The sequence below is a fragment of the Anopheles arabiensis genome, chromosome 2 (genome assembly GCF_016920715.1).
Source record: "Anopheles arabiensis isolate DONGOLA chromosome 2, AaraD3, whole genome shotgun sequence".
NCBI classification, from domain to species: Eukaryota; Metazoa; Arthropoda; class Insecta; order Diptera; family Culicidae; genus Anopheles; species Anopheles arabiensis.
This window is the reverse complement of record NC_053517.1, coordinates 62,536,064-62,561,724: the sequence shown is the minus strand read 5'-3', so window position 1 is coordinate 62,561,724 and position 25,661 is coordinate 62,536,064. Positions and strand designations below refer to the sequence as shown.

General features: G+C 37.2%; 1 protein-coding gene across 8 annotated transcripts in view; it reads right to left on the bottom strand.

The window, feature by feature from the left end:
• The window catches only part of LOC120896337 (O-acyltransferase like protein-like), a 39,143-nt gene extending 14,201 nt beyond the window's left edge, over positions 1–24,942 (bottom strand). For 2 of the 8 annotated variants that reach the window (XR_005738418.1, XM_040300384.1), the window contains exons 1-5: positions 24,775–24,939; positions 24,550–24,692; positions 23,123–23,333; positions 22,785–23,062; positions 22,548–22,720 (exon numbers count right to left, since the gene is read on the bottom strand). Coding sequence is in view for 7 of the 8 variants with exons in the window: in XM_040300384.1 (XP_040156318.1) it covers positions 22,548–22,720; positions 22,785–23,062; positions 23,123–23,333; positions 24,550–24,692; positions 24,775–24,847 (878 nt within the window). In the remaining variant the exon portion in view is untranslated. Of the gene's footprint in view, positions 1–21,766; positions 22,471–22,547; positions 22,721–22,784; positions 23,063–23,122; positions 23,334–24,549; positions 24,712–24,751 lie in introns of those variants that run through there. The other 6 variants (XM_040300380.1, XM_040300382.1, XM_040300377.1 and 3 more) reach the window with 6 other exon arrangements.
• Positions 24,943–25,661: the final 719 nt, after the last annotated feature.

Below are 25,661 nucleotides of genomic sequence, written 5' to 3'. Positions count from 1 at the left end.
CAAAATGTTGTTTCCACTTGCATCCGCTAGCTGAATTGGAAAGAAATGTGGTACATATCACACGCACGTTTGCTTCGATCGTTTGTCTTTTTAATATCCCGCAACAGCAGAACCGGTCGCAAAGATGGTGGTGCCAATTAAATGGTTGTATTGTCTCGTAGGTAACGGTAATCGATCAGGACAATGCACGCATCAGAATCAAACAGTTTTGGAGTTCCCGCACGCACACACACACACACGCGCACGCACGAACGCATGCACGCATGCACACATGCACGCGCGCACGCGAGAACGCATCCCCCAACGCGCGCACGCGCACGATCGATTTCCGCTACCTTATCGGTAGAATTGCTGGCTTATCTTGTAGCGCATCCTCATGCAAAGCACCGGGAGGGGAGGGGGATCGTGGCATGATAGAGTGGACGGTCACTTTCCCCGCGCTGTGTGTGTGTCGTGACCCAAAAACTCGAGACAGATTTTGGCACATTAAAAAAATATTTTATTGCCACTATACACCGTGCTACATGATGCTTAGAAGGTCGTTGAAGCATCAAACATGTTCAAATTAAAAAAAAATTAGATTAGTGTTAGACGTTCTCCTACGCTTGTTTGAAATTGGTTTCTTCACCCTCGATTGGCACGGGCATTAAATGGCTTCATCAGCAGCGGCACGAAATAAAATACACCATCAATACACCGATAACACTTTAAATCTCAAAATGAACCAGCTTCTCCCGCATCGTCAAGGTCACACACAATAAATAAATGCTAACACCCACCAATTACAATACACACACGCAATACACATATATGAATCAACGCATACACCACAACACCCAATCAGCTGGAGGCGGAAGGCACGGGCTGAAGCGCAAGTATAAGGCAAGGCAGGGAGGGGAAGGGAGTTAGAGGAAGAGGAGGAGGAAGAAATGGGCGCCAATATTTTTGAATTTTTCGGCCGTTTTTTTGCTACACCGTCTGAAATAGTTCATCCATTTCTTCAACAGATGGCGCTCGTTCCGCGCCTAAAAACTGCAATAAATACGCTGGCTATCGTAGTTTTGGCTGAAGTCTAGCGTATTTTTTGCGTATTTTTTGACGCAAAACGACGCAAAACATCGGAGTGAGTGTAACAGATCACAGATTCAGCTCTCCTTAAAAATATTTTTTCCAAAATTTTGTTGGAAATGGGGTAAATATGAATGATGAGAATGTTGATAAACTTATGTTAAACTTAATTACACACGTAGACAGTGGCTTAAATTCTTTGTGAGGTTAAATTTGCGCGTTTCCGACAGCTTGAGCTGTCGGCAGAAAATCTCTCGAATGCACCTTCCTGTTCGAGAAATACGGTACCGATTTTTACTTCGTTGACTCGAATCTGCCGATGAGTTACTCAAAACGGAACGTCGCTAGCAAAACGATACGAAAATGAACATAATGAACGTGCGAGTGAATCTTCTCGAATGCCGAACGCAATATAATAGGCCTGTTTATCATAAAGCTTTGTTTCTTCTTATCTGGCGTAATAATCGTAAGTAGTTTAGATTTGCTATATCAATGGGCCTGATCGCCAACGAAAGTCGATAAAATTTATTCGATCGGTTAATATGCTCGAATTGATAATTTATCCACTGGTGGATAACTCTTTCCGATTCGAGTAGCCATTGGTTTTTCTTATCTGTCAATCACAATTTTGTTTACATTTAGAGGTGTTGTTTTGCGGAATAAATAAAATAGTAAATTTGTTTTATTTACGGACCATCTAGTAAAGAATCCACACCAGAAGTGGCCTTAGACAGTACCGACTGTAGGCCAGTTCATACAATCCGGGTAAGGTGTAAAACAGGTTGTTGACTGAACAAGTCTAGATGAAACAAAATCGTATGAACTGGAGGACGAGGTTTGAATCCTTTCTGAACTAGCCGCCTTTGCTGACGCTTGTCCTGTGTCTTTTACCATGTGCGCCCATCAACTCCAGGCACCGCGAACGTTGGATCCGTGAACGTCCGTATTTTACGCTCTCGTGAAAAATTATATAGAAACAACGCGGTACAATTATTCCGTGCAATGAGGAGTGTCTGAAACCGCTCAAGGTCTCTCGCCCTCGCCAGTCCATTATCCTGGCCTTAATGGCTGAAGCCTCCAAGTCATCTGGCCACTTAAATTTAAACATACTACGTCCCCTCCGGAGTGGCGGATTTTACGGTAAGCGGACTGAGTGGCCGCGGGAGGCCCCGTGGATATAAAATCCAGCATATATGATGAGTACAGTAGTGAAATCCACTTTCCTCGCCCCCGCACAACACCTGGGTCGTTCGTTTCCATGCCTTTACCATGGCCTGTCCACTGAAGCTTGGCGATCTTGATACGACAATGAGTGTGCTTCCACACATACAATGATGATATCGTCAAATTAGATAAAAATTAAATAACTTTGTTAAAATTATATTTTATGTGATTCAGTAGAGAAGCTATTCAAGTGGACCTATTGGTTTAAATTAATGAATAAAAAATAATTGGGTGACGCGTTTTTCACGATGTGTGGAACTAGCGATGTGTGAATCAATCCGAACATTCCCGGGCTGTATCCATCCATAAGCGACCCCGAGTTTTTGGGGATAGTCCGGAAGGTACAAGTAGGCACCACACCTTCGATAGGTGCAAGACAACGCAAACGATTCCGATCGGAACTCGCCGCTCCAACGGATATGAGTTGCTTATACTTTCTTGCGCATAGTGATCCTACGGGTTTTCTCAATCTAATTGCACTTACGAGTCGGAAACAATTCTAACATGCCATAAGGCCATAACATAAGGTTGGATAAAAGAGAAGGATTAGCAGAAAAGGCTTTCTTTAGTTAAATTCATATTTCTTAGCTTGAACAATAAAAAACTAGATACCTGTTATAAACCTAAATTTATGTGTTTTGATTGTTTATAAAAAAAAACAGGTGAATTATATTTTTCAAAAACAAATTTTTAATCAGTGATAAATTTCTCAAATAACTCAAACAGCGATAAAACATGCTTTTTGCGAGCTTTTAAATATTATTTTTAACATTATTTAGTTTTCCACTGTTATATCAACTGGGGTGGAGCAGTAGATATGGCTAACCGACTGAAATAGTTTTTTTTATATGAAGTTTTCAACTGCATATCCCACTGCTCGACTTTTTAACCACGTTGCTATTGCGGCAAACACCATTCCACTCCACTGCCAAACCGATCGGTTAGCGAAGATTCTGATTGAGAAAACGCAAATGGATAACAATGGAATTTTGCTAACCGATCGACTAAATTATCCATTCCGTTATCGACTTTCGTTCCCGATCAGGCCCAATACTTCATTTGGATACCAGTGAGTTAATTGGCTTACCCATATACCTGATTAAACAGCCTCAGTATCGGCCAAGCTACACGTACCGGACGACATCGGACGATGCCATAAATCCGTTAACGCCAACTGTCAAATCTCATACAAAATCGGCCCGCTGTGATCCGTCACGGCCCGGCCCGACGCGAATCTCTTGTCTGCGGTCCTACGTTTTATGGCATCGTCCGATGTCGTCCGGTACTTGTAGCTTGGCCGTCAGGGACTTAATCCATGCGGGAGTTGAGCATCTGAAAGGTATTATTTTGATAAAATAGTTCAAGGAATCACGTAATACATCAATTCAAGAATGTTCTGTTAAATTATTCACGCCGAAAACAAAATGAGTTATTACACGATTACACTAATTTTTCAAATTGTAACTCCTGAATTTCGTCATTTTATTTTCAAAAATCCACAAAAATCGAAATATCCCGTCAAACATTGCGAGGGTTGTGAATGATTTCATCTGCTCGAAATCTTATGATGTTTTAAATATACTTTAGTATGTAGTATTTGTCGAAAAGATCACTATTTAAATTTTTGTGGATTTTATAAAATAAAATGACCAAATTCAGGTGTTTAGTATCCCGTCAAACATTGCGAGGGTTGCAAGTGGTATCATCTGCTCGAAATCTTAAGATATTTTAAAAATATTTTAAAATATTTTTTTTTATTCATTAATTCTTGTATTGCTGTGTATTTGTCAAAAAGACCACTATTTACGTTTTTGTGGATTTTTTCAAAAAAAAATTCTCAAAATTTAGGTGTTTAGTAAGCTATAATTGGCAATGTTATACCTGCTCTCTATAATTGTGGAGTGCTATAATTATAACTGCTAAAACTAGCGGAGAAAAAACTGCCTAGGCTCGCAAGCTCTTTAATGCGAGGGCTCTGGGGCGGTGAACTTGTATGGCGTGCGAGCCCTCGCGCGCCCTCGCAAATCGCTGTCAATTGCATGGCGGGTAATGTTTACGTTATTGCGGCTGCTTTCCCGCCATGCAATTGACAGCGATTTGCGAGGGTGCAGCAATTTTCACACCTCCCGCAGTGCAAGTGACAGCGATTTGCGAGGGCGCGCGAGGGCTCGCACGCCTTACAAGTTCACTGCTCCAGAGCCCTCGCATTAAAGAGCTTGCGAGCCTAGGCAGTTTTTTCGCCCCTAGTTTTAGCAGTTATAATTATAGCACCTCTAGAGCAGGTATAACAGTGCGATTTGTAGCATACTAAACGCCTGGATTTTTACAATTTTTTTTGAAAAAATCCACAAAAATTGAAATAGTGATCTTTTCGCCAAATAACACCGAAACAAAATAATTTATGAGTAAAAAATTAATATTATTTCAAATATCATAAGATCTCAAGCAGATGATACTACTCGCAACCCTCGCAATGGTTGACGAGCTAGTTTTAGCAGTTATAATTATAGCACCTCGAGAGCAAGTATAACAGTGCGATTTGTAGCATACTAAACATCTGAATTTTGACATTTTAGTTTTCAAAAATCCACAAAAATTTAAATAGTGATCTTTTCGCCAAATACTACCGAACAAAATATAATTCTTGAATAAAAATCATCGATTTTTTAAAATACCATAAGATTTCGAGTACATGAAATCTTTCGCAACCCTCGCAATGTTTGACGGGTTGAGCGACCTTCCCAAAGATGCAACTCACGGACGGTATATTGGTGGTAGTGCGGTATCTCTCCAATGAGGGCCCGCCTTGCTGTTGGACAGCGGTTGCGGTGTAAAATGAATGAAAATCTTTCTTAAACTTTCGATCGGTTTTTACGAATTAAAAGTAATACGATGATAATAGAGTGTTTTTACAAGGCAGCTCTGTATATATTGAGCATGAAAGTGTATTTATCGACATGGATTGGGCGACCCAATTACAAAAAGAAGAAGGGGATATTAATGTTTATACAAATAAAAACCTGTATAAATAAAACCGTTTAAATTTTCTTCTTTCATCACAACCACTCGTAACAAACTACACTTCTTTTTCTTCTTCTTCCTTTACGTAAAGACCTGCGCGATATTGCGGCCTTTACAGACTTTTTATGCTTATGGTTTCTTTGCATTGGCTAAGTCTTCCACAGCAAACCTTCCAATCCAACGGAGTGGGCAGGGGAGGGGGGGGAGTATTAATGTTGCACAATGCTGTGTTAGACAAGGAATTCACTTGTTGTATAGGTTTCTTATTAAATAAAAAATTATCTTCAAAATTAATTTTGTATGCATTTTTGTATGATATAGTGGCAGTTTATGACGAGTTGTACCGCAGCTGAGCTAGGGAAGGAAGACGAAGAGGAGGAGGAAGAGGAGGATGAGGATGAGGATGAGGGAGGAGGAGGTGGAGGAGGAGGAGGGAGGAGGAGGAGGAGGAGGAGGAGGAGGAGGAGGAGGAGGAGGAGGAGGAGGAGGAGGAGGAGGAGGAGGGAGGAGTGCAGTGGCATATTAAGCTCTTAAAATAATACTCTTTGTGGCTTCCTGGCCAAAAGGGACCCCATTATCACCCAAGTGGTAGCTCTAGGCAGACTATTATCAAGTGATCCCGCGGATATACTTAACGAGTTGACGTATCAGTGACTGAAGGCGTAGCCGTCACCAGATTTGCGGATCCCCCGTCGTTAATCACCTGGAGCACCAGCAATGGCAACCGAGAACCTCCGGACACAACAGGAAAACCGTTAGTATTTTTGCTATTAAAAGTGAGTAGTTCAGTCAAAATTGATTTTGCGCACTACCTGATAGACGAAAATTCGTGGTGACTTTTACTTTACTGTCGCTTCTACTAGCTCAGAGCTACTTGCGAGGAGATTTTGCGCATTACCAGATAGACGCAAAAACTATGCAGAAAAATTCGCAGTACTAGATAATTTCTAACGAAATTTTCTACCCAGCCTGATGCACTACCAGATAGGCGAGAAGTTGGTAAACCCTTTCTTTTGATTTTTTATGAGCCACCTGCCAGAAATTCTGTCGACGTTACGCACGTCTACAAACGACGACGAACACGACAGTAATAGCGAGTGCTCAAGCGTTTCAGAAGATTTAGCGCACATACCGCTATCTCGACAAATCTCGACATACAACTAGAAAAAATGAGCTTTAACGAAGGTCAACAGCCACAGACAGCAAATGTAGAGGAAGTGCTCCAACAGCTGATTTATCAAATTTCAAGCTTGACTGTATCGATTCAGCATCAAGCGCACGACACTACGTTGCAAAGTTTAACAAACCCCAATGGCACCACCAGTAATAACACCGGTAAAATGAGAACGCTTGCAGCTGAATCGTTTAGATTTCTGGACTTGATAAAAATTCAGCCAACTTTTAACGGTAACAAAAAAACAATTACTGTGGTGGCTAGAAACAGCCAAAAACACGCAGAATAATTTTAAAACATTTGTCTCACCAGAAATTTTTCAAATTTGTTTAACAGCCGTGAGCAATAAAATTGAAGACCACGCTAAAGATGTGTTATGCACAAACGGAAATTCTAAAATGTTTGACGAAATTAAACAAATTTTAGTCTCTGCAGTAAGAGACAAAAAAGATTTGTCTAAATACAATTGCTAATGGCACATCAAAATGAACGGTAGTGTAAGTAAACATTACCAGAAGACTAAACACCGGTGAAGGTAAAGATTAACTATATATTTCTCAAAACTACCGCAATTCTCAAAAAACCTAGAACGATACAACCAACAGTATCCGAAATCGTTTGTGGAAGTAGAACCATCTTATCAAAAAGCATGATGATTTTGTTAGGATCGAATTTACCAGCAATTCCCGTTTACGAATTAGATTTCTTTTTTCATGGACTGATAGGATCACAAACGCTTTCAAAATACGAAGCAACTTTTGATTACAAGAATTGATTACAACTTTAAATATTAAATAAAATGGAAAAAATTAAGTTTTATAAGTAGGGTAAATGTACCAATAGTGGTGCAATTTGTAGTGGTACCGATGTGTTTTAATGGATTTAAAGTGTCAGAAAGGACATTTTCTGAATATTTTAACACATAGCAATTGTAATATGTTTTAGCTTCGCAATCACAACCATTTTTATCATGAAATACATCAAATTTTCGAAAAAATACAAATTTTTGTGACTGCTTCGTTGTACCTATAATGGTGGTATGGTTCCTATAGTCGTCTTATTGTGTTCCTATAGTGGTGGTAAACAAAGATGCATAAAAAACGGTGTATAATATCAATGAAACTTAGTTTAGAAGCTGTTTTAGTATGAATAGCAAGGATTACTGCCATAATATTGGTTTCTTCCGTAATTTGATCGTAAAAAAATGTATAATGTTAATCGATGAAACTATTGACGAAAGTCCTGCATCACACCTGTCGTCAACCTACACCCGGAAGAGTGTGCTTGATTTGAAGTCAATTTTTCATTCAGCCAGATGAGAGAATTTTGGCCTGTTTTTGGTAAATTACCTACATAAAACTCATTTCTGTTGCTTATTTTAGTGAAAACAGTACGACATGTCGAAAATATCCTCGAATAAACAGAAAACGACCTGTTTTTATTGATTTTATATCTATAACCACTATAGGAACATGCCTGTTTTGTGTACCTATAATGGCACTATGGTAAAAAACACTTAAAAATGCATAAATATGGTCAAAAGGCAAATAATTTTAGTAAAACAATAACATTTCATAACAGTTATGTTGAGAAACTTGTAATTGCGTGGTTATATGGTCATTTAGAACGTTAACAGAAATATGAGTTTCGTTATGAAATCCCAAGGATTTTGGACAAATGTTGACACATTTCACAAAATAATGGATTTTTCGGTCACAAAGAAACGGAATGGCCCCATTTAACTTTTAAACCCTTTGTAAAAGGCTAAAGAACATTTCACACTAACGTAAATAACTTAATTGCTTTTAATTTGCCGTATGAATATTGGTACTACCACCAGTATAGGTACATTTACCCTATAAAATGTGGTAGAAATCAAAACAACTCCACCATTTCATAATCTTACCAAGCGACAAATATGGAATTTAGGTTGTCACTAAACCTTCAAAATTGATCAAAAATATATTGATTGAACCAGGATTATACCAATCAAATAATTATAATAAAACCACGTTTCTTATTAGAACTAACAGCTCCTAACACCCCCGAAAATTCCTGTTAAAATGTTATCATTAAAAGTAAACAATTTTGAAAAAATAATCATTTCTATTCAAATGAAATACAATCAGTTAAAATACCAATAGATACAATTAAAGCATTGATTAGAACGGACCACCTAACTGAATTAGAAAAGTCAATGACACTGGAAACCTTTTACGAGACATGATAAAAATATTCTTAGGGAGAACGAAAAGTTAACAGCGATAACTAAAATTAACAAAATAAATTAACACGACTGACGACATTCCAATCTATACGAAAACGTACAGATATCCACATGCTCATAAGATAACAGTCAAGGAACAAATAGAAGATGTTGAAAACGGAATTATCACACACTCTGAATCTCAATGGAATGCACCTATTTGGGTTGTTCCAAAAAAGACAGACGCCTCCGGTGTTAGGAAATTTTATGTCGTTGTAATAAATTCGGAGATAGTTACGGTCGCCATGTAATGTGATGAGCGTACATACGGTACATACTGTACATCGATCAACGTCGCGGTAGGTCAGTTTTTACTGACATGAGCCGAGGTGGAATAACACTTTTGTTCGAAGCGGACTTTTCAACACTTGATCGTCCAGGCGATCATAGAAACCTTTTAGAAGCCACAGAAACCTCATAGAAACAGAGTTTAGAAGCCTTACCTTGGGTAGGGGGACATAACTAAACTCTTGAAATAAGTTGGAAGGCGAAGTATTAGGAAGCGTAACGTTCTATCTTGGCAGTCCGAACGAATCTGACTTGCCATGGTCGAAATTGGTTTCATTTATACTCGATAAGTTTCGAACATTTGATTTTGGAATGTGTTTTTGTCCTAATTAAAGGTTATTGATATGAGGTGCCATTTATACATTGTATTGGAGTGAGGTGTCTGTCATTATGTGCGTATGCTGCGTTTTTAATGATTTTACGATGGTTCTGGAAAGTATAAACTGTTCTAGCTAAAGAACAGGTGCGTTCGTCGATCTTTGCCTACACTGCGCTTTTAGCAATTAATTGCTATGCGTTCTCTGTTTGTCCACTTTGCTACAGAAACGCTTGAATTGCTTATGTTGCGCGTTTCGGTTGTTTTCGATAAATGTGTCTCGATGGTTTGTTCTATGGACGGTATGGTCTGGGTATATTGCTATGGTGTGGATTGATTTGCTGATTTAATATAATGAATGTGTTGCAATGGTGTGATTTGGCTTTCCGAAGTGTGTTACAATGGATCTATAGCTGATAGTGTGGTTTATAACAAGTTCTGCTTAGCAGATATGCTACATCGTAATAGACTACAAAAAACTGAATGACAAAACTATCGATGACAGACACCCCATTCCATAGATCGAGGACATTTTACATAACCTAGGATTCCACCAAATAGAACTCGACGAAAAATCAAGACAAAAAACTGCATTTAGTACTAATCTAGGAGACTACGATTTTTGGCGTATGCCATTCGGACTGAAAAATGCACCCACTACGTTTCAACGGGCTATGAACTCTATTCTAGGAGATCTGATTGATAAAGTATGCAATGTTTATCTAGACGATATGATTATCTTCGGGAAAACCCTACAAGAGCACCTAGAAAATATCCCATGACTACATATTTAAAAAAAGACAAAGAGCTCAACATAAACGACGTAAACTACAATCAAGCATTTGAAAAATGTAAGATGTAAACAGTTTATAATTAGGTTACTTATCCCGCCATGCAATTGACAGCGATTTGCGAGGGCGCGCGAGGGCTCGCACGCCATACAAGTTCACCGTCCCAGAGCCCTCGAAAATCCATAAAAATGTAAATAGTGGTCTTTTTGACAAATAACACAGCAAAACAAGAATTAATGAATAATAACTAAATATTTTAAAATTTTTTTAAAATATCTTAAAATTTCGAGCAGATGATACCACTTGCAACCCTCGCAATGTTTGACGGGACGACACACAAAAACAATAAAAAGCCCTCGTGTACGATAAAAGCAACAATTGTGAAAAATAAAGCTGTTTACATTTCAGAAGTGGGATTAATGACCAAAAATGTCCAAAGAAGACGGAAAAGTGTTGCGTGAGTTGGAATCAGTCAATAATCCTAACTCGGAACCCGCAACAATTGGCAAAATTCGTGCGCTGTACAACGATGTGCTATCGATTACTAAAACTATTGAAAGCGAATGCATTAATCAGAGAGACGTTGACCCTAAGTCAACGGATAGTGTAACAAAGGAAGAAGCATCGTCAGCAAAACCCATGTATTTATCTAACCGTGTGGAAGATGAAATTGCTATTCTTAAGCAAAGGATTGAAATTTTGGAACTACGAAATAAAATAGCGGTGCTCGAAAATGAAAAACACGTCAGTAAGATTAATCAGCCTTTGCTACCAGAAGCGTTGAAACAAATCATCCTGCAGTTCGAAGACGGCGTTGGTGTTAACCATTGGTTAAAAGTGGTCGATCACAGCTCCGGGATGTATGGGTGGGACGACAATACAACTATGCTTTATGCAAGTAGCCGATTGGCCGGTGCAGCCAAAGAATGGTACAATGGTTGTCGTAGCGAAATATGTACCTTCCCTTTAAACATTGCGAGGGGGCCGTCAAACACCCTCGCAATGTTTAACGGGGTGAAAAAACTGGCTAGACTCGCAAGCTCTTTAACGCGAGAGCTCTGGGGCTGTGAACTTATATAGCGTGCGAGCCCTCGCGCGCCCTCGCAAATCGCTGTCATTTGCATAGCGGGTTGTCCGAATTTACAGCGGGATTGAAGAGAGCTTTTCCTGACAATCGAAATGAAGCGGCTATACATAAATAACTTATGAGTGTCGGTAAAAGGAGAGACGAGACATACACCACATTTATTTATCGAGTGAATGCTATTGGTTAATCGGGAAATGTAAGCGATGAAGCTATTTTAACGTACATCATAAATGGCTTGGCACGTGATAGGATTTACGATAATCTCGTAGTGCGTGACTATAAAGATATGTATGAATTGATGGCGCACATTCAACGATGCGAGACTCTTCTTAAAATGCGTGATACCAAGTACCTCGTCCTACCAACGTTTGGAAAACACACGATTTAATGAAAATCAACGTGAGAAACCGAACAAAGCAGCGCAGATCAACAGAAAGGAACTTGCTAGTGTGCGTTGTTACAACTGCTCTAGGTTTGGGCATTATTCCGGACAGTGCCTAAAGCCTCGACGAACGATTGGTGCATATTTCTCGTGTGGACAGCACGATCATCAAAAGCTTGAATGCGCCAATGCAGCCGGGAAGAATAATATACCTGTTTTTGCAACTAATGCAACTACAAGCGAGAGGGCCTTTTCTCTATAGCTATGCCGATATAGAGAAAATCAAAGCGTATCAACAAGTAAGTGTTACTTTAGAAACGTTAAATGGGGTTAAGGTGTTCCATTCATATGTTTATTCATTATTCGATTCTGGCAGCCCGACGAGTTTTGTCAGTGAAACTTTCGTCCCAGATGGAGCCGCGAAAAAGGCTTCTCCTTCCGGATACAAGGGACTAGGGAATAAACCACTTTCGTCACTTGGACACATTGTCTGAAAAACGGATTGCGGAATACGTCATAAAATCATATCTCATCGTTTCATAATCCTTTCAAAATCAGACATGGATTGGTCAATCATAATCGGTTGAGATGTTTTGGATAAGTTTGGTAGAGATGCTTTGGAACGTTCATTTTTATCACTCATTTTACAGTGAACCCTCTCTTATTTGAGAGGCAATGTGACTGTCGAATAAGAGGGGTTTTCAAATTAGAGATGTTGAAAGTGAATGAAAGGTCCATACAAACAAGAAAGGGACAGAACATTTAGTATGCAGCCTTAACTGTTGCTATAGGAAACTGTACATACGATTGCCAATTTGAGCATACATCATTCAATAACCATGGCAACACCATACACAAATAAGAGGGACACAGATTTCAGAGGTTTTCCAAATTAGAGGAACAAAATTGTACTGGAAATCAAGGGACTGTGCAAAATGTTCAAATAAGAGAGGTTTTTCAAATTGGAGAGGTGTCAAATAAGAGAGGGTTCACTGTATTTGTATAGTTAAGAGAAATTATTGAGCATGAATAATAAAACAATGAATTACTTGCAACCACATATGATGAAACGCCTTATCTCATTGAGGATTTTGAAAAAATGATTCGGATGACAGGTTGAAGCGTAAAATGCCACTTTTTTAAACCATAGAAGAAAACAAATACAATTCAAAAGAGATACCATTCCATACCCTAAACCACGCGATCGTAGGAAGTTCTCTTTCTAATCGGGAAAAAGATGATAATAGTAATCAATCCTTCATTTCTAACGAATTCAAATATGATGAAACTTTTGCTGAAATGTGTGCTATAGATGTCAATTTGCCGGAACATGATTTTAATATTGTGTCTATAGTTGAAATTCGTGAAAAAAAGCAAATAAGCTCTATTATTATCGATAACTATATCAAACGTCAGACAGGTAAAATATACACAGAAAATCATAAAATGACGATTAACTTAACACACGATACACCTATTTTCTGTAAGCCACGGAAACTTTTTTTTGCGAACGAAATCATGTGCGTGAAATTATTAAAGATCTCCTTAAAAGAAAAATAATCCGACAAAGTAATTCAGCATATGCTTCTCCAATTGTTTTAGTTAAAAAGAAAAATGGTGAAACAAGGATGTGTATCGATTATAGACCAATTAACAAAATAACAGTACGAGATAACTATCCGTTACCTTTGATAGACACATGTATTGAACTCTTGGGAGATAAATAATATTTTATTTTACTGGACCTTAAAAATGGATTCCATCAAATTGATATGGCCCCAGAATCGATTAACTATACAGCATTTGTCACCCCAGAAGGACAATACGAGTACGTTAAAATGCCGTTTAGTTTAAAAATGCTCCCTAAGAGTTTCAAAGATGTATCAATTTCGTATTACGGGAATTTATAGATAACCGTGAGATTGTCGTTTACCTCGATGATATTATTATAGCATCAAAGGACTTACACAATCATCTGCGAACATTAAGTGCAATTTTAAAAACAGTTCGTAAAGCCTTGAGTTAAAGATAGAAAAGTGTATATTTGTTCATGATGAACTAGACTACCTTGGCCGCCATGCATGTAGTAAAGGAATACGACCTAGCAATTATCATATTAAAGCAATTGAAAACTATCCTCAGCCTTCAAATAGCAAGGAAGTAGAGAGATGTCTGGGACTATTTCTCATATTTTCGAAGATTTGTGCCATCTTTCTCGACTATTACCAAACCTTTAAGTATTTTATTAAAACAAAATGCACCGTATAACTTTGATGCTCCCTGTATTAGTGCATTCAATACACTGAAAGAAATGCCGATAAAAGCACCTGTTTTGGCTATTTACGATCCGCTAAAAGAAACAGAGCTGCATTGCGATGCTAGTTCAGTAGGATTTGGGTCAGTACAGAAACATTTTGATGGAAAATTTCATCCTATTGCATTTTTCTCAAAAACCGCATCGCCCGCGGAAGCGAAATTGCACAGCTATGAATTGAAAACGCTATCAGTTATTGATGCTCTAAAACAGGGGTCTCCAAACTACGGCCCGCGGGCGGCCCTCAAGAGCTGAAAATGCGACCCCGATGACTTTGCCAGATTTAGAATAAATATTTGGTTATTTTGACTTTTTCAAAAGAAATTGTTTTTTTTTTATATATCTTAGACAAAAATCAAGCTTTAGTAACACGAATCTGTTCAAGTATCATTAGTATTTTGTTATAAAATGAGATTTAAACGTTCACTCATCAATTATAGGTAACATCAAATGGCCCTCAACATAGTGATTTTTGAAGCAATGCGGCCCGCGGGCTGAAAAGTTTGGAGGCCCCTGCTCTAAAACGATTTCACACGTATGTTCATGGCGAACCAAAACGAATAGTAACTGATTGAAACTCTTTAGTTGAAACATTAAAAAACAAAAATTGTTCAGCAAAAATAGCACGATGGTCACATTTTTTAGAAAATTACGACTATACTATGCAATACCGTCCCGGGTGTTCGATGAGTCATGTAGATGCTTTAAGCCGCCAACAAATAGCAGTAGCTACACAAGATCTTGATATTGATTCTCAGCTGCTAATTACACAATCTCGAGATCAGGAAATTGAAAGACTCAAAAGTGACATCGAAAGAGGGATGGTTTATGGTTATGTAGCATATCTGCTATACAGAACTTATTATAATACACACTATCAGCTATAGACACATTGTAACACACTTCGGAAAGCCAAATCACACCATTGCAACACATTCATTATAACACATCAGCAAATCAATCCACACCATAGCAACACACCCAGACCATACCGTTCACCGAAAAAACAATTGAGACACATTTATCGAAAACAACCGAAACGCGCAACATAAGCAATTCAAGCGTTACTGCAGCAAAGTGAACAAACAGAGACGCATAGCAACCTATTGCTAAAAGCGCAGTGTAGGCAAAGATCGACGAACGCACTCGTTCTTTGGCTATAATAGTTGAAACTTTCCAGAACCTTTGTAAAAACACTAAAAGCGCAGCATAGGTACAAATTGACAGACACCTCACTCCAATACAATGTATGAATTGTACTTCATATCAATAACCTTTAATTAGGACAAAACACATTCCAAAACCAATATTTCGAAACCCATTGAGTATAAATAAAACCAATTCCGACCGTGGCAAGTCAGATTCGTTCGGACTGCCAAGATAGAACGTTACGCTTCCTAATACTTCGCCTTCCAACTTATTTCAAGAGTTTAGTTATGTCCCCCTACCCAAGGTAAGGCTTCTAAACTCCAACGTTTCCAGTAAGGGAAACCTCCTAAAGGTTTCTATGATCGCCTGGACGATCAAGCGTTGAAAAGTCCGCTTCGAACAAAAGTGTTATTCCACCTCGGCTCATGTCAGTAAAAACTGACCTACCGCGACGGTACTTGAGGTACAGCTGTACGCTCATCATATGGCGACCGTAGCTATCGCCTAACCCATTACAGTTACACCTTGCATGACAACTTAATATTTCGTAAGCTTGAAAATGGAAGATTGCAGTTTCGCGTTCCCAGAGACATGATTAAAAATGTAATAAAAAGTACTCATGAAAGTATAGGTCATCTTGGGGTGGATAACTGCTGTACTCAGATAAGTCAAAACTATTGATTTCCATTGAAGAAAACTCGAGTGGAAAATTTCATAAAAAATTGTCTAAAATGTATGATTTATTCTGCACCAGCCCGAAAAAATAATGGAAATCTACATAGTATACCTAAAATTTCACTACCATTTGATACGATCCACATTGATCACCTAGGACCTCTACCATCTTTGCAGTTAAAAAAGAAATACATCCTTGTTGTCATTGATGCATTTACAAAGTTTACATAATTATATCCAACAACTAATACTAGTAATCGTGAAGTTTGTAATGCTCTTAATCAGTACTTTTTACGCCCTAAGCGACTAATAAGCGATCGTGCTTCGACCGAATTCAAACAATTTATTCTTAAACATAATATCACGCATGTTCTCACAACCGTTTGCTCCCCTCAAGCGAATGGTCAAGTAAAGCGAGTAACCCGTGTAATTGTTCCCATTTTGAGTAAGCTTTCTGATCCAATTGACCACTCAGGGTGGAGTTCGAAATTGATTGCAACTGAGTATGCTTTAAACAATACGGTACATTCATCTACACGCATTTATCTTTCTGTTCTACTGTATGGAATTGGACAAAAAGGGCCGAATATAAATGAATGAACAGAATCTAGGGGAATAATAACTAGGGACCCAATTCTGATTCATCCAGACTTTACAAAACCGTACATTCTAACAACCGGCGGATCTAATTATGCCTTAGGAGCAGTCCTTTTCCAAATCAATGACAGAAAAGACAATCCGATAGCTTTCGCATCCGCAATCCTAAATAAGCACGAAGTTAATTATTCCACGACAGAAAAAGAAGCGTTAGCGTTAGCAGTCGAAAAATTCCGACCCTACCTATACGCACATAAATACACATTTATTAACGGCCATAAACTCCTAACATATATCCAAACATCGACAGTTTTTTTTTTTTAATTTTAAGCTATTGACTTGACCATGAAAACTATGACTACTCAATAGAGAATAGAACTGGAAAAACGAACGTGGTTGCAGACGCGTTGAGCAGGAAAGTGGAAATTGACATGATAGAAAACGAAAACTCCTCGGACAATTAATCTGTACAAAACAATATCGCCGAATCTGATGCAAACATTGTCCACTCTGCTGATACATCTGATGTTTTATTCATACACTTCACAAAACGACCAGTCAATTTATATAAAAATTAAATTATCTTCAAACACTACCTCACAAGAAACCGTTTTTCCACACCATACACGCATGATAATCCGCAGAAAACTATCACAAAGGCAAACAAACTGCTATTTTTGCTCCGGAAGATACGATTCAACACATTCAAGAATCATACTGAGAACTTTTTTCGTACTCCCATACACACTTTGTTGTCACACAAAATATGGTAGACGATGTAACTTCTCAGCAAAGATACAATTTTTAAAAAGGAACACGATAGGGCGATATTCAAGAAGTAGAAAAACAACTAAAACGACCGTATTACTTTCCAAAACTGCTGAAAAAAATCAAACAATATAATAACTCATGTTGTATCTGTTTTCAACACAAGTACGAGCGAAAGCCGTATAACATAAAAATCTCTCACAGACCAATAGAAAAAGCACCATTCAAAAGCATCCATATGGATATTTTTGTAATAGATAAGAACAATTACCTGTCTCTCATTTGCGCATTTTCCAAACGCTTTCACCTAATACCAATTGCGACTCGAAATACGTTAGACATTCAAAACGCCCTAACTACCTATTTCGCTATCTTCCGAACACCAGAAACAATAGTTTGCGATCATGAAGCATCTTTCACCAGTATCCAATCGAAGGGATTCCTATCAAATCTAGGAGTTCAATTAGAATTTGCGTCATCGCTCGAATCCAATGGCCAAATAGAGAAAACCCATAGCACCATAATCAAACTCTTTAATACTAATAAGCATAAGTACCCTGAACTACATTCACCAGAAATGTTAAATATTATTTGTTCAATATATAACGAAACAATCCATTTGGCCACCTGGTTTTCTCGAAACGAAATCGTTTTTAACCAAAGAAACGTAGTGAATCCCACCGAAATTGCAGAAGCTTCACAAAAAATATTTGATAACGCAATAGTTCATTTAAACAAGGCTAAAAATAACATGGAAAAATACAACACTGTAAATAACATCCTCCATCAGTCTAGGTTGGCAAAGACGTTTTTGTGAAAAATACCACAAGGAAAAAATTGGACCCACGATTCACAATAGCTCAATGTATAGAAAAAGGAAACAAAACAATTAAAATATCGGGGAGCGTAAAACGCAACAAGAATAAAATTCCTTTCCCCTCGTTGCAGGATCTAATACGCACCACTCGGAATCGTGACACATAATAAAAATTAACAACAAAAGTTACATTTCAGAGGAAGAAAACACTTTGCAACCGAAACCACTACTACACAAGAAAACACTATTGACGAAGAAGACCGGCCAGACGACTTTCACCTCTTTCTTTAATTTCAGCATCTAGCTACGTAATCATAAACAAACCTAAAGGTATAAGCAACCTCGAAAAGAAAAAAAAGATAGTAAAGTAAACTAACCAAACCGATCTTTAATATTATCCATAATGGTAGAGGTTAACATTTTTTTAATTGTTGCTATAGTTTGCGCGAGCACACAAAAATGGCTAATATCAATAATCAATCCCTTTAAACATTGGTTACAGGCAAATGTAGGATCCAAACAGGGAACATTAATATGATTCACCTCGTTAATTTGGAAAATTTAGAATTCACTGTGTACCTTTTACCTAGTTTATTTCATGAAAAAACAAACAACTATTTAACCGGAATAGCCAAATTCAAAATAAGAGAGTTATATTAAAATCTTGAAGAAATCAAACCTGGGAATCACAGGGAACGCCGTAGCTTAGAACCAATAGGAAACGCTTGGAGATGGATCGGAGGCAGCCCGGATGCAGAAGACTTAAGAATTATCAGCAAAACAATGAACGAGCTAATTACCAGCAACAATGAACAGTACCAGATAAACGAACAACTTAATAATCTTCTAAATACAATCATCAAGATTATTAACGAGATCATACAAAACATGGCCAAAAACAGAATCGCACTTGACGAAATCGACACTATAGCAACTATCATGAAAATAGACGTGATCAACAAACTATTAGAGGATAACGTGATAACAAACTATTTTATCTAAAATGGCATTAACGAGCAATAAAATACTCTCATTCAATGAGATATCCATAATCCGGAAGAACCTAGAAAATCAAGGAATTACGATAAACTTGCCAGACGAAGCACTCAGCCTTGTGCAGCTCAGCGTAGCAGTGAATGAACAAACTCTTTTGCATATCATAAAGATCCCTCAAATAAACCGAGAGGAAGGAACTATCAAACGAGTAATCCCAACAACGCAACGCAAGATGGAAAAATAATCGCACAGTCATCGGATTACCTAATATAACACATTATACAGCACAAAACAACCAACCAAGTACATACAGTGGAGTGCCGTTTATCCGGGCTTCTCGGGACTTGACCTCGTCCGGATAAGCGAATAACACAGATAAGTAAACACTGAGTCAAATGATATATTTTATCACCAATTCCTGGTTATATTTTTAAAAAATTTCTTATTTTTTAGTAAAAATAACCCAGTTTTTATTAACTACATATTTTTCCAAAGATAATATTTGAAATTTGCCATAAATTATAGTGTTTTTGTTATAATAATGTGCTTTTGTAATGTCACTTTTGTATTGAACTGTCATTTCTCAACAGCACGGATAAACGGAAAGCCGGATAAAAGGTACTCGGATAAACTGCGCTTCACTGTACAACGTAGTTCCTTCATCCGTGAGTATTCGGATAGCTGTGAACAACCCTTGCTAAACGGAAAGACGAGTAAATGCCTAACAAAAGAGCCATTTAAGAAAACAATTGATTACATCAACGATGGCATGAGCTCACTCAATAAAGCTAGATACGATTTGCTACAAAGCATCTTCAAAGTTGCACTGGAGTTCTTGCACCTAGTCTCTTGTTATTTCGACATTTTTGCCGAGATATTGTTTGGCTTCGTTCCAGTGGCGCGTTAAACGGTGGGCGGACTGGGCGGCCGCCAGGGGCCCCGGCGATCTAGGGGGCCCCGTCGTTGTGGATGTTCGTCTTCGTATCGATTCTCCCCCCCCCCTCTCTCTGGATGGGACTTTTACCATCTATTTCAAAAAAACTTTTTTTTTATTAATTCATTTTCCCATCGCACAAAATACAGTGAGTGATTTTGTCGAGGGCCCCGAACTGCAGAAAACCGGGGCCCCATACTACTCAAAGCAGCACCTTAAATGTTCTATGAAATCTTGCGACACGCGCGCACAGCTCAAATCAATACCTCAGATATATCCTGAAAACAATTTGCAACATGGAACGAAGGGTACATTAAGATGCGATATTGCGATTTTGCTTAATTGTTTGGAACTTTTGATGACTTTTGCACACTATTCAGCTGACTCTTAATTGAAGAATCTTTACAATCAATTTTACTAATTGTAATTTAATAAAATGAATTTGAAACTTGCTTGGATGATATAATAATTGAAGAAAAAAAACAATATAACCAATCGCATTGTTTAATATCATAAACCAGTTATTTTGTGTATTAACTGTAATAATGTAATAATGTATGTGTAAAAGAAAAAAATGCATACTCCTGGTCCGCAACGCTCTATCATTTAGAAAGCAGCTGGTCTAAAGAAGTGGTCTCCAACCTGTGGTCCGCGGATCACTTGAGACAAACATACTGCAATACAGGGTTTTTCCAGTTACTTTCTAATGAAAATATTGCTTTTCCCGCGTGTAAGAAGTTATCGCTCTGACCGATTGAAAATGAAGTGGCCGTAACAAGACGTTACTTCAGTATTCATTGTAAAGGTAAACACCAACGTAAAAGCAAAATATTGTTTTCATCTTATGCTCACGATGACGATTTTAAATCAAATCGTCCGTACTATGAAACACGAGCTGGAAAGTGTAAAGTAGGAAAGAAAATATCGTTTAGAACCATCGTTCTTGTCAATAAAAGACAAACGTAACTAGCTTAGCGAAAACGATAACTTTCCGACATACAACTCGGAACTAAAAATGCGAAACCTTTATCTTCTTTTGAGTATAAATAAAACCAACTCCGATCATGGCAGGTCAGATTTGTTCGGATTGTCAGAATAGGACTAAGCCCATCCATCATCTATCGACTTCTCATTTAAGGAGTTTACTTATGTCCTCCTACTTAAGGTAAGCCCTCTAAACTCCAACGTCTTAAAGGTTTTTATGACCGCCTACACCAAGGGTCTCCAAACTACGGCCCGCGTTTGCGAGAACTTTTTGCGCGCCCATCAAACGATTTTTTTTAGATTTTTATGTATTTTGGTTGCTATTGCACTATTTAAATGCTTATTTTTTAGCAAAACATGTGTATTGATGGTCCCTTTATCAAACCTCATCATTACTTTTATCGCCCCATACGTATTGCGCCCATAATTCGCTTTTTTCTGTAAATATTCAGCTAGACGAATACTTTTTGGACTGACTGTATAAACAGAGCAGCAATTGAAAAAAGGGACAGCTTGACGGTTATAGCGTACGGCACCGATTGGGCCACAAATAATAATATTTCTCCTAATTTATTGCATTATTTATTGTGAAATTGGTGATATTTGATACAAGAAAGGTCTTATTATGTGTCAGTTCATTGTACTAATTTGACACATCAAATATCAAATGCAAAATAAATTCCCTTTTGATCGAGTTTTAAAAACGATTTTAAAAGATACAGAATTATAATGTTCACCACTTCAAGCAAAATTATACCAAAAATAACTATAATTTGACTTAAAACCTCAAAATTCGGCTTACGCTAATATTCGAGATACGCTATTACCTCCGGTCCGCATTAATAGCGTAATGAACCTGAACCTATGTTCGGCAGCTTTTTAAGTGAAAAATAACTTGTTCTTCGTGATTTTAAAATTCCGAACAAATGGAATAAATGAAAGAAGCATAAAATATTTAATATACATCACACTTTATTTGTTTTATTGTTCTGGTTCTCTTAATCACAAAACCTACCGAACTATTGGCTATTGCCAAAAAAATGTTGAGCTATGCACAATTTAGTTAATATTTTGGAAAATACGCAAGGAAATGGTGTGAAACTTCGTATATGAATAACAAATGAATATACTTTCACTACAAAATTGTGTTTTGTGACATTTTTTACCGCATTTGTGCAGACTTTCACGTTTTTAGTTACCCTGCCGAAAACTGGTACAGTTACCCCATACTAAAAGAACAAATTTAATGAATGTAAACAAAGTTTGAATCCTGATGACCTTACGTCAAGTGACGAATTGTCAAAATGCTGTACATTCCATCACCTGATCTCATTAATCCACCATGGTATGGATTCGGCTCCTGAGCCGTTAGTTCGGAGCCGTTGGTGCGCTCTGTAACGCCCACTAGCTTGGAACCATAACCTATTAGTTGAGGACCCCGGTAAGAGTAGAATGGGGGAGGGTATAGGGAAATTTCCGACTGTACAAAAAAATGGCGACTGTACTGATCCGACCTAATACAGGTTTCTTTTGGAAGGGGATGGGGCATACAGGGTTGAGGAGTGAGGATTTTTAATAGGCCGGTACTCGGTGCTCCACGGCCACAAGCTCCTCTGCGGCTGCTTAGTTTTCTTACCGTTAAATCCATCAATTGTTCAACATACGATTCATGGCACATAATAGTTATAATATTTACCTTATCAAACGCCTTAATATTTTCTTCAGGAAATACATGATTTTGAATTCAGGAAATCGTTCAAAGTGAGTGAGACAGCTTATCCCGAATACCATTCCTCCCAGAGTAAAGAAAAATTGTATCATATGAGTGTTTGCAGAATTAATTAGAGGAAACATTACATGGTTGGCTTGCTACAAAATAGGAAAACAAAACGACATAAGACGTCAGTGTGTCATATTCAAAAAAAATACTCACCGATTCTAAATCTTCCGTGTTCCACACAGGCATTCGTATTATTGGTAATTGCGAATGCACTATCAATATTGTTAGTGTGCCTAGCGCCCGAAGACCTTCCAGATAGCGCAGTGAGTTTGGTTTTGAGGCTACCCATAACCATTGCAAATTTCTTCGTAAAGAAAAGGATTTAATTATGATTGAATCAGTTGCAGAGTTGTTCAATTCCTTCCAGGTAGCAAATGATGTTGTCAAGATTAGTAACAACGAAATGAAAACGAAGAAACACTCGCCAAATGCTGGCCAAAAGAGAGAGAAATTGTAATAAATCAATCTATGAAAGTTATTATGAATCTTACTTCTATGCTGAGCAAAATGTGTTGTCGTCCAGCAAGAGTTAATTTTTGAATGACTGTTCAGGCCATACTGATTGTAGATTTTATTGGATATATAGATATCCAATAACTTATAAGTATCATTATTAAGGGTCACGTCATCATAATACTCGTTTAGACACAATCCTCGTTCCAGTTGATCATGCGGGAAATTTCTACGATTGGATTGCAATTGCTGAAAAGTAATTAAAAAACAAAAGTATACATGTCATACACTTAAACTTAAGATTATTTGAATATTTCAAATTGTGTAAACTCAACGTTATGAGATATTCGCAAAGCATTGAATATATTTTATTTCAAGATTGATTTGTTCCTTTAACTTATAAAAAATGTTAAATATTAAACGTTAATCTTTGAAAAAGACACATAATATTTTCATATGATTTTCATGACATATGTCTAAATTCAGGATTGCTATTTAATACGATGATGACCTGTCATTTTTCTCTTCTGAATAGCAATCCTCATTTTGTCTATAGTTCACAACGCATTACCGTTATTCATCACATTCTTCACACAAAAGATCGCTTACGCTGCAAGATGATAAATATCCCTAAAGTGAAAATTGATAGGTTAGGCACCTTCCATAGGCACTTTAGCGTTCCCTCCACATTGCGTCACCCAGCATGTTGAGTGCTTTTCAAACATTTGTCTCGTTTATGATCCCACATTCGACAAACAGTGACTGAATATGCTTTACGTTTCTTTTTAACCTATTGTTTGAATAAACCCATTCGTCCATGTTGGAGTAGGGCATATATTGTGATATAACGCAGGTATTGTCATAACAGACAATTACGAGGGTATGATATAAATAAGGAAAGATAAAAGTCTCGTGACCGAATTGGTCGCTTTACCAAATAAAATCAACACAATTTCGAAAATATTATCTATCCTTTTCCCAAAAGAGTATTAGTACCATTACTACCACTCCCACTTCCAGCGTTTTCTTATTAAGGTTGTTGCGAGAACATTAACATTGCTGGTTTTTGTCTCAGAAAAAGTATTCTAGATGAATTTGGCTTTAGTTAGATATATAAATCTACAAGACCGTTTTTGTTCAGTAACTTTATTACAGTACAACATAAGACCGTGAATGGAAGATGATGCTTGAAGACAACTTGTACTAAAACTAGTATTATTATTATTTTAATTTTTGGTAAATTTACATACAGCTACATACGCACACACTAACAAGGAAACATTTTCTAAAACTTTTACCTATTTTAAAATTAAATTTTAAATTTGAGAAAGCGTTGGTAGATGTATAATGTAACATAACATCATGTACAATATATATATTTTTTAAATATAAATTATAAACTAATATTTTAAAAACATGTTATTAAAATTTAAAAGAATAAATAATTAAATATTTTGGTATTTACTAATATGCGTTTCCATAGATTGCTCGATGTATTTGGTTGAAGTGTAGTATCGCTAACACAGTATACAAAGTTTTTGAATTTTCGTCGACACGTGTAAAAGTCTTCATATTCGTATATTTGCGGTATTATCACATTATTAGCAGCTGTATTTAAAAAAAGAAGCTTTGTTTAAACACATTTAATGATAAATAAATAAAATTACACAATTGTCATCAAAACACGCACAATCAAGTTGATCGCATAATGCACAACCCAAGGCCAAAGAAAGCACTATTCCACCTTCGACGAGCAGATACATAATTTGAACGCGACCATACACCTCCAATCCAAAGCAATTGACTGAAGAGAAGAAATATTTTAAGCTATGTTGCAAGGCTCTCAGCCTGCGTCAGTCCTGAGACTAAGCACACATACAAATAAACAAATCTCGATGAGTTTGGCTGTCCCCACTCAACGATACGGTGTTACAATAGATCATGCATTGTTTGGAGGGGAAAAGAAAAACGCATTAGTGCTTAGAGTGATGAAAAAAATACTCACTTCCATAAAATGCCCACACGTGTGAGATTTTTTAATTGTAATTCGGACTGCCAATGAATATAGCTGCAGCAAGCTCTAAAGTGCATTGGAGCGTGACTCAAGATTGATAAATTTTAAGTCGCACGTGGCGGACGTATAAGCCTTTGAATTGGTTTAATGCTCATTTTGAGCAAACTGTAGCAACGATTAACGTGACGTTCACCTTATGTACAAATTTAGTATGTTGGATATATCAACACGTGACAAACATTTTATCGTTTTATTTATATCGATATATATATATATATATATATATATATATATATATATATATATATATATATAATATTTATTTGTTTCCATGCTATTATGTTTATCATTATTTATTTATTATTGGCACATGTTTTTTTCATTTAATTTTTTTAAAAAAATTTTTCACTCGCTTACTTGTTTATTTATTTTGTTTGTATTTTATTTGTTCAATTTGTTTTCCATACATATGTCGTGGATACAGGAGCAAAGACATCTTATTGAACTATCTTTATCTTTTAATTCGAGCTAAGCTAGGCTAACCCCATATTTAAATTTAAAAA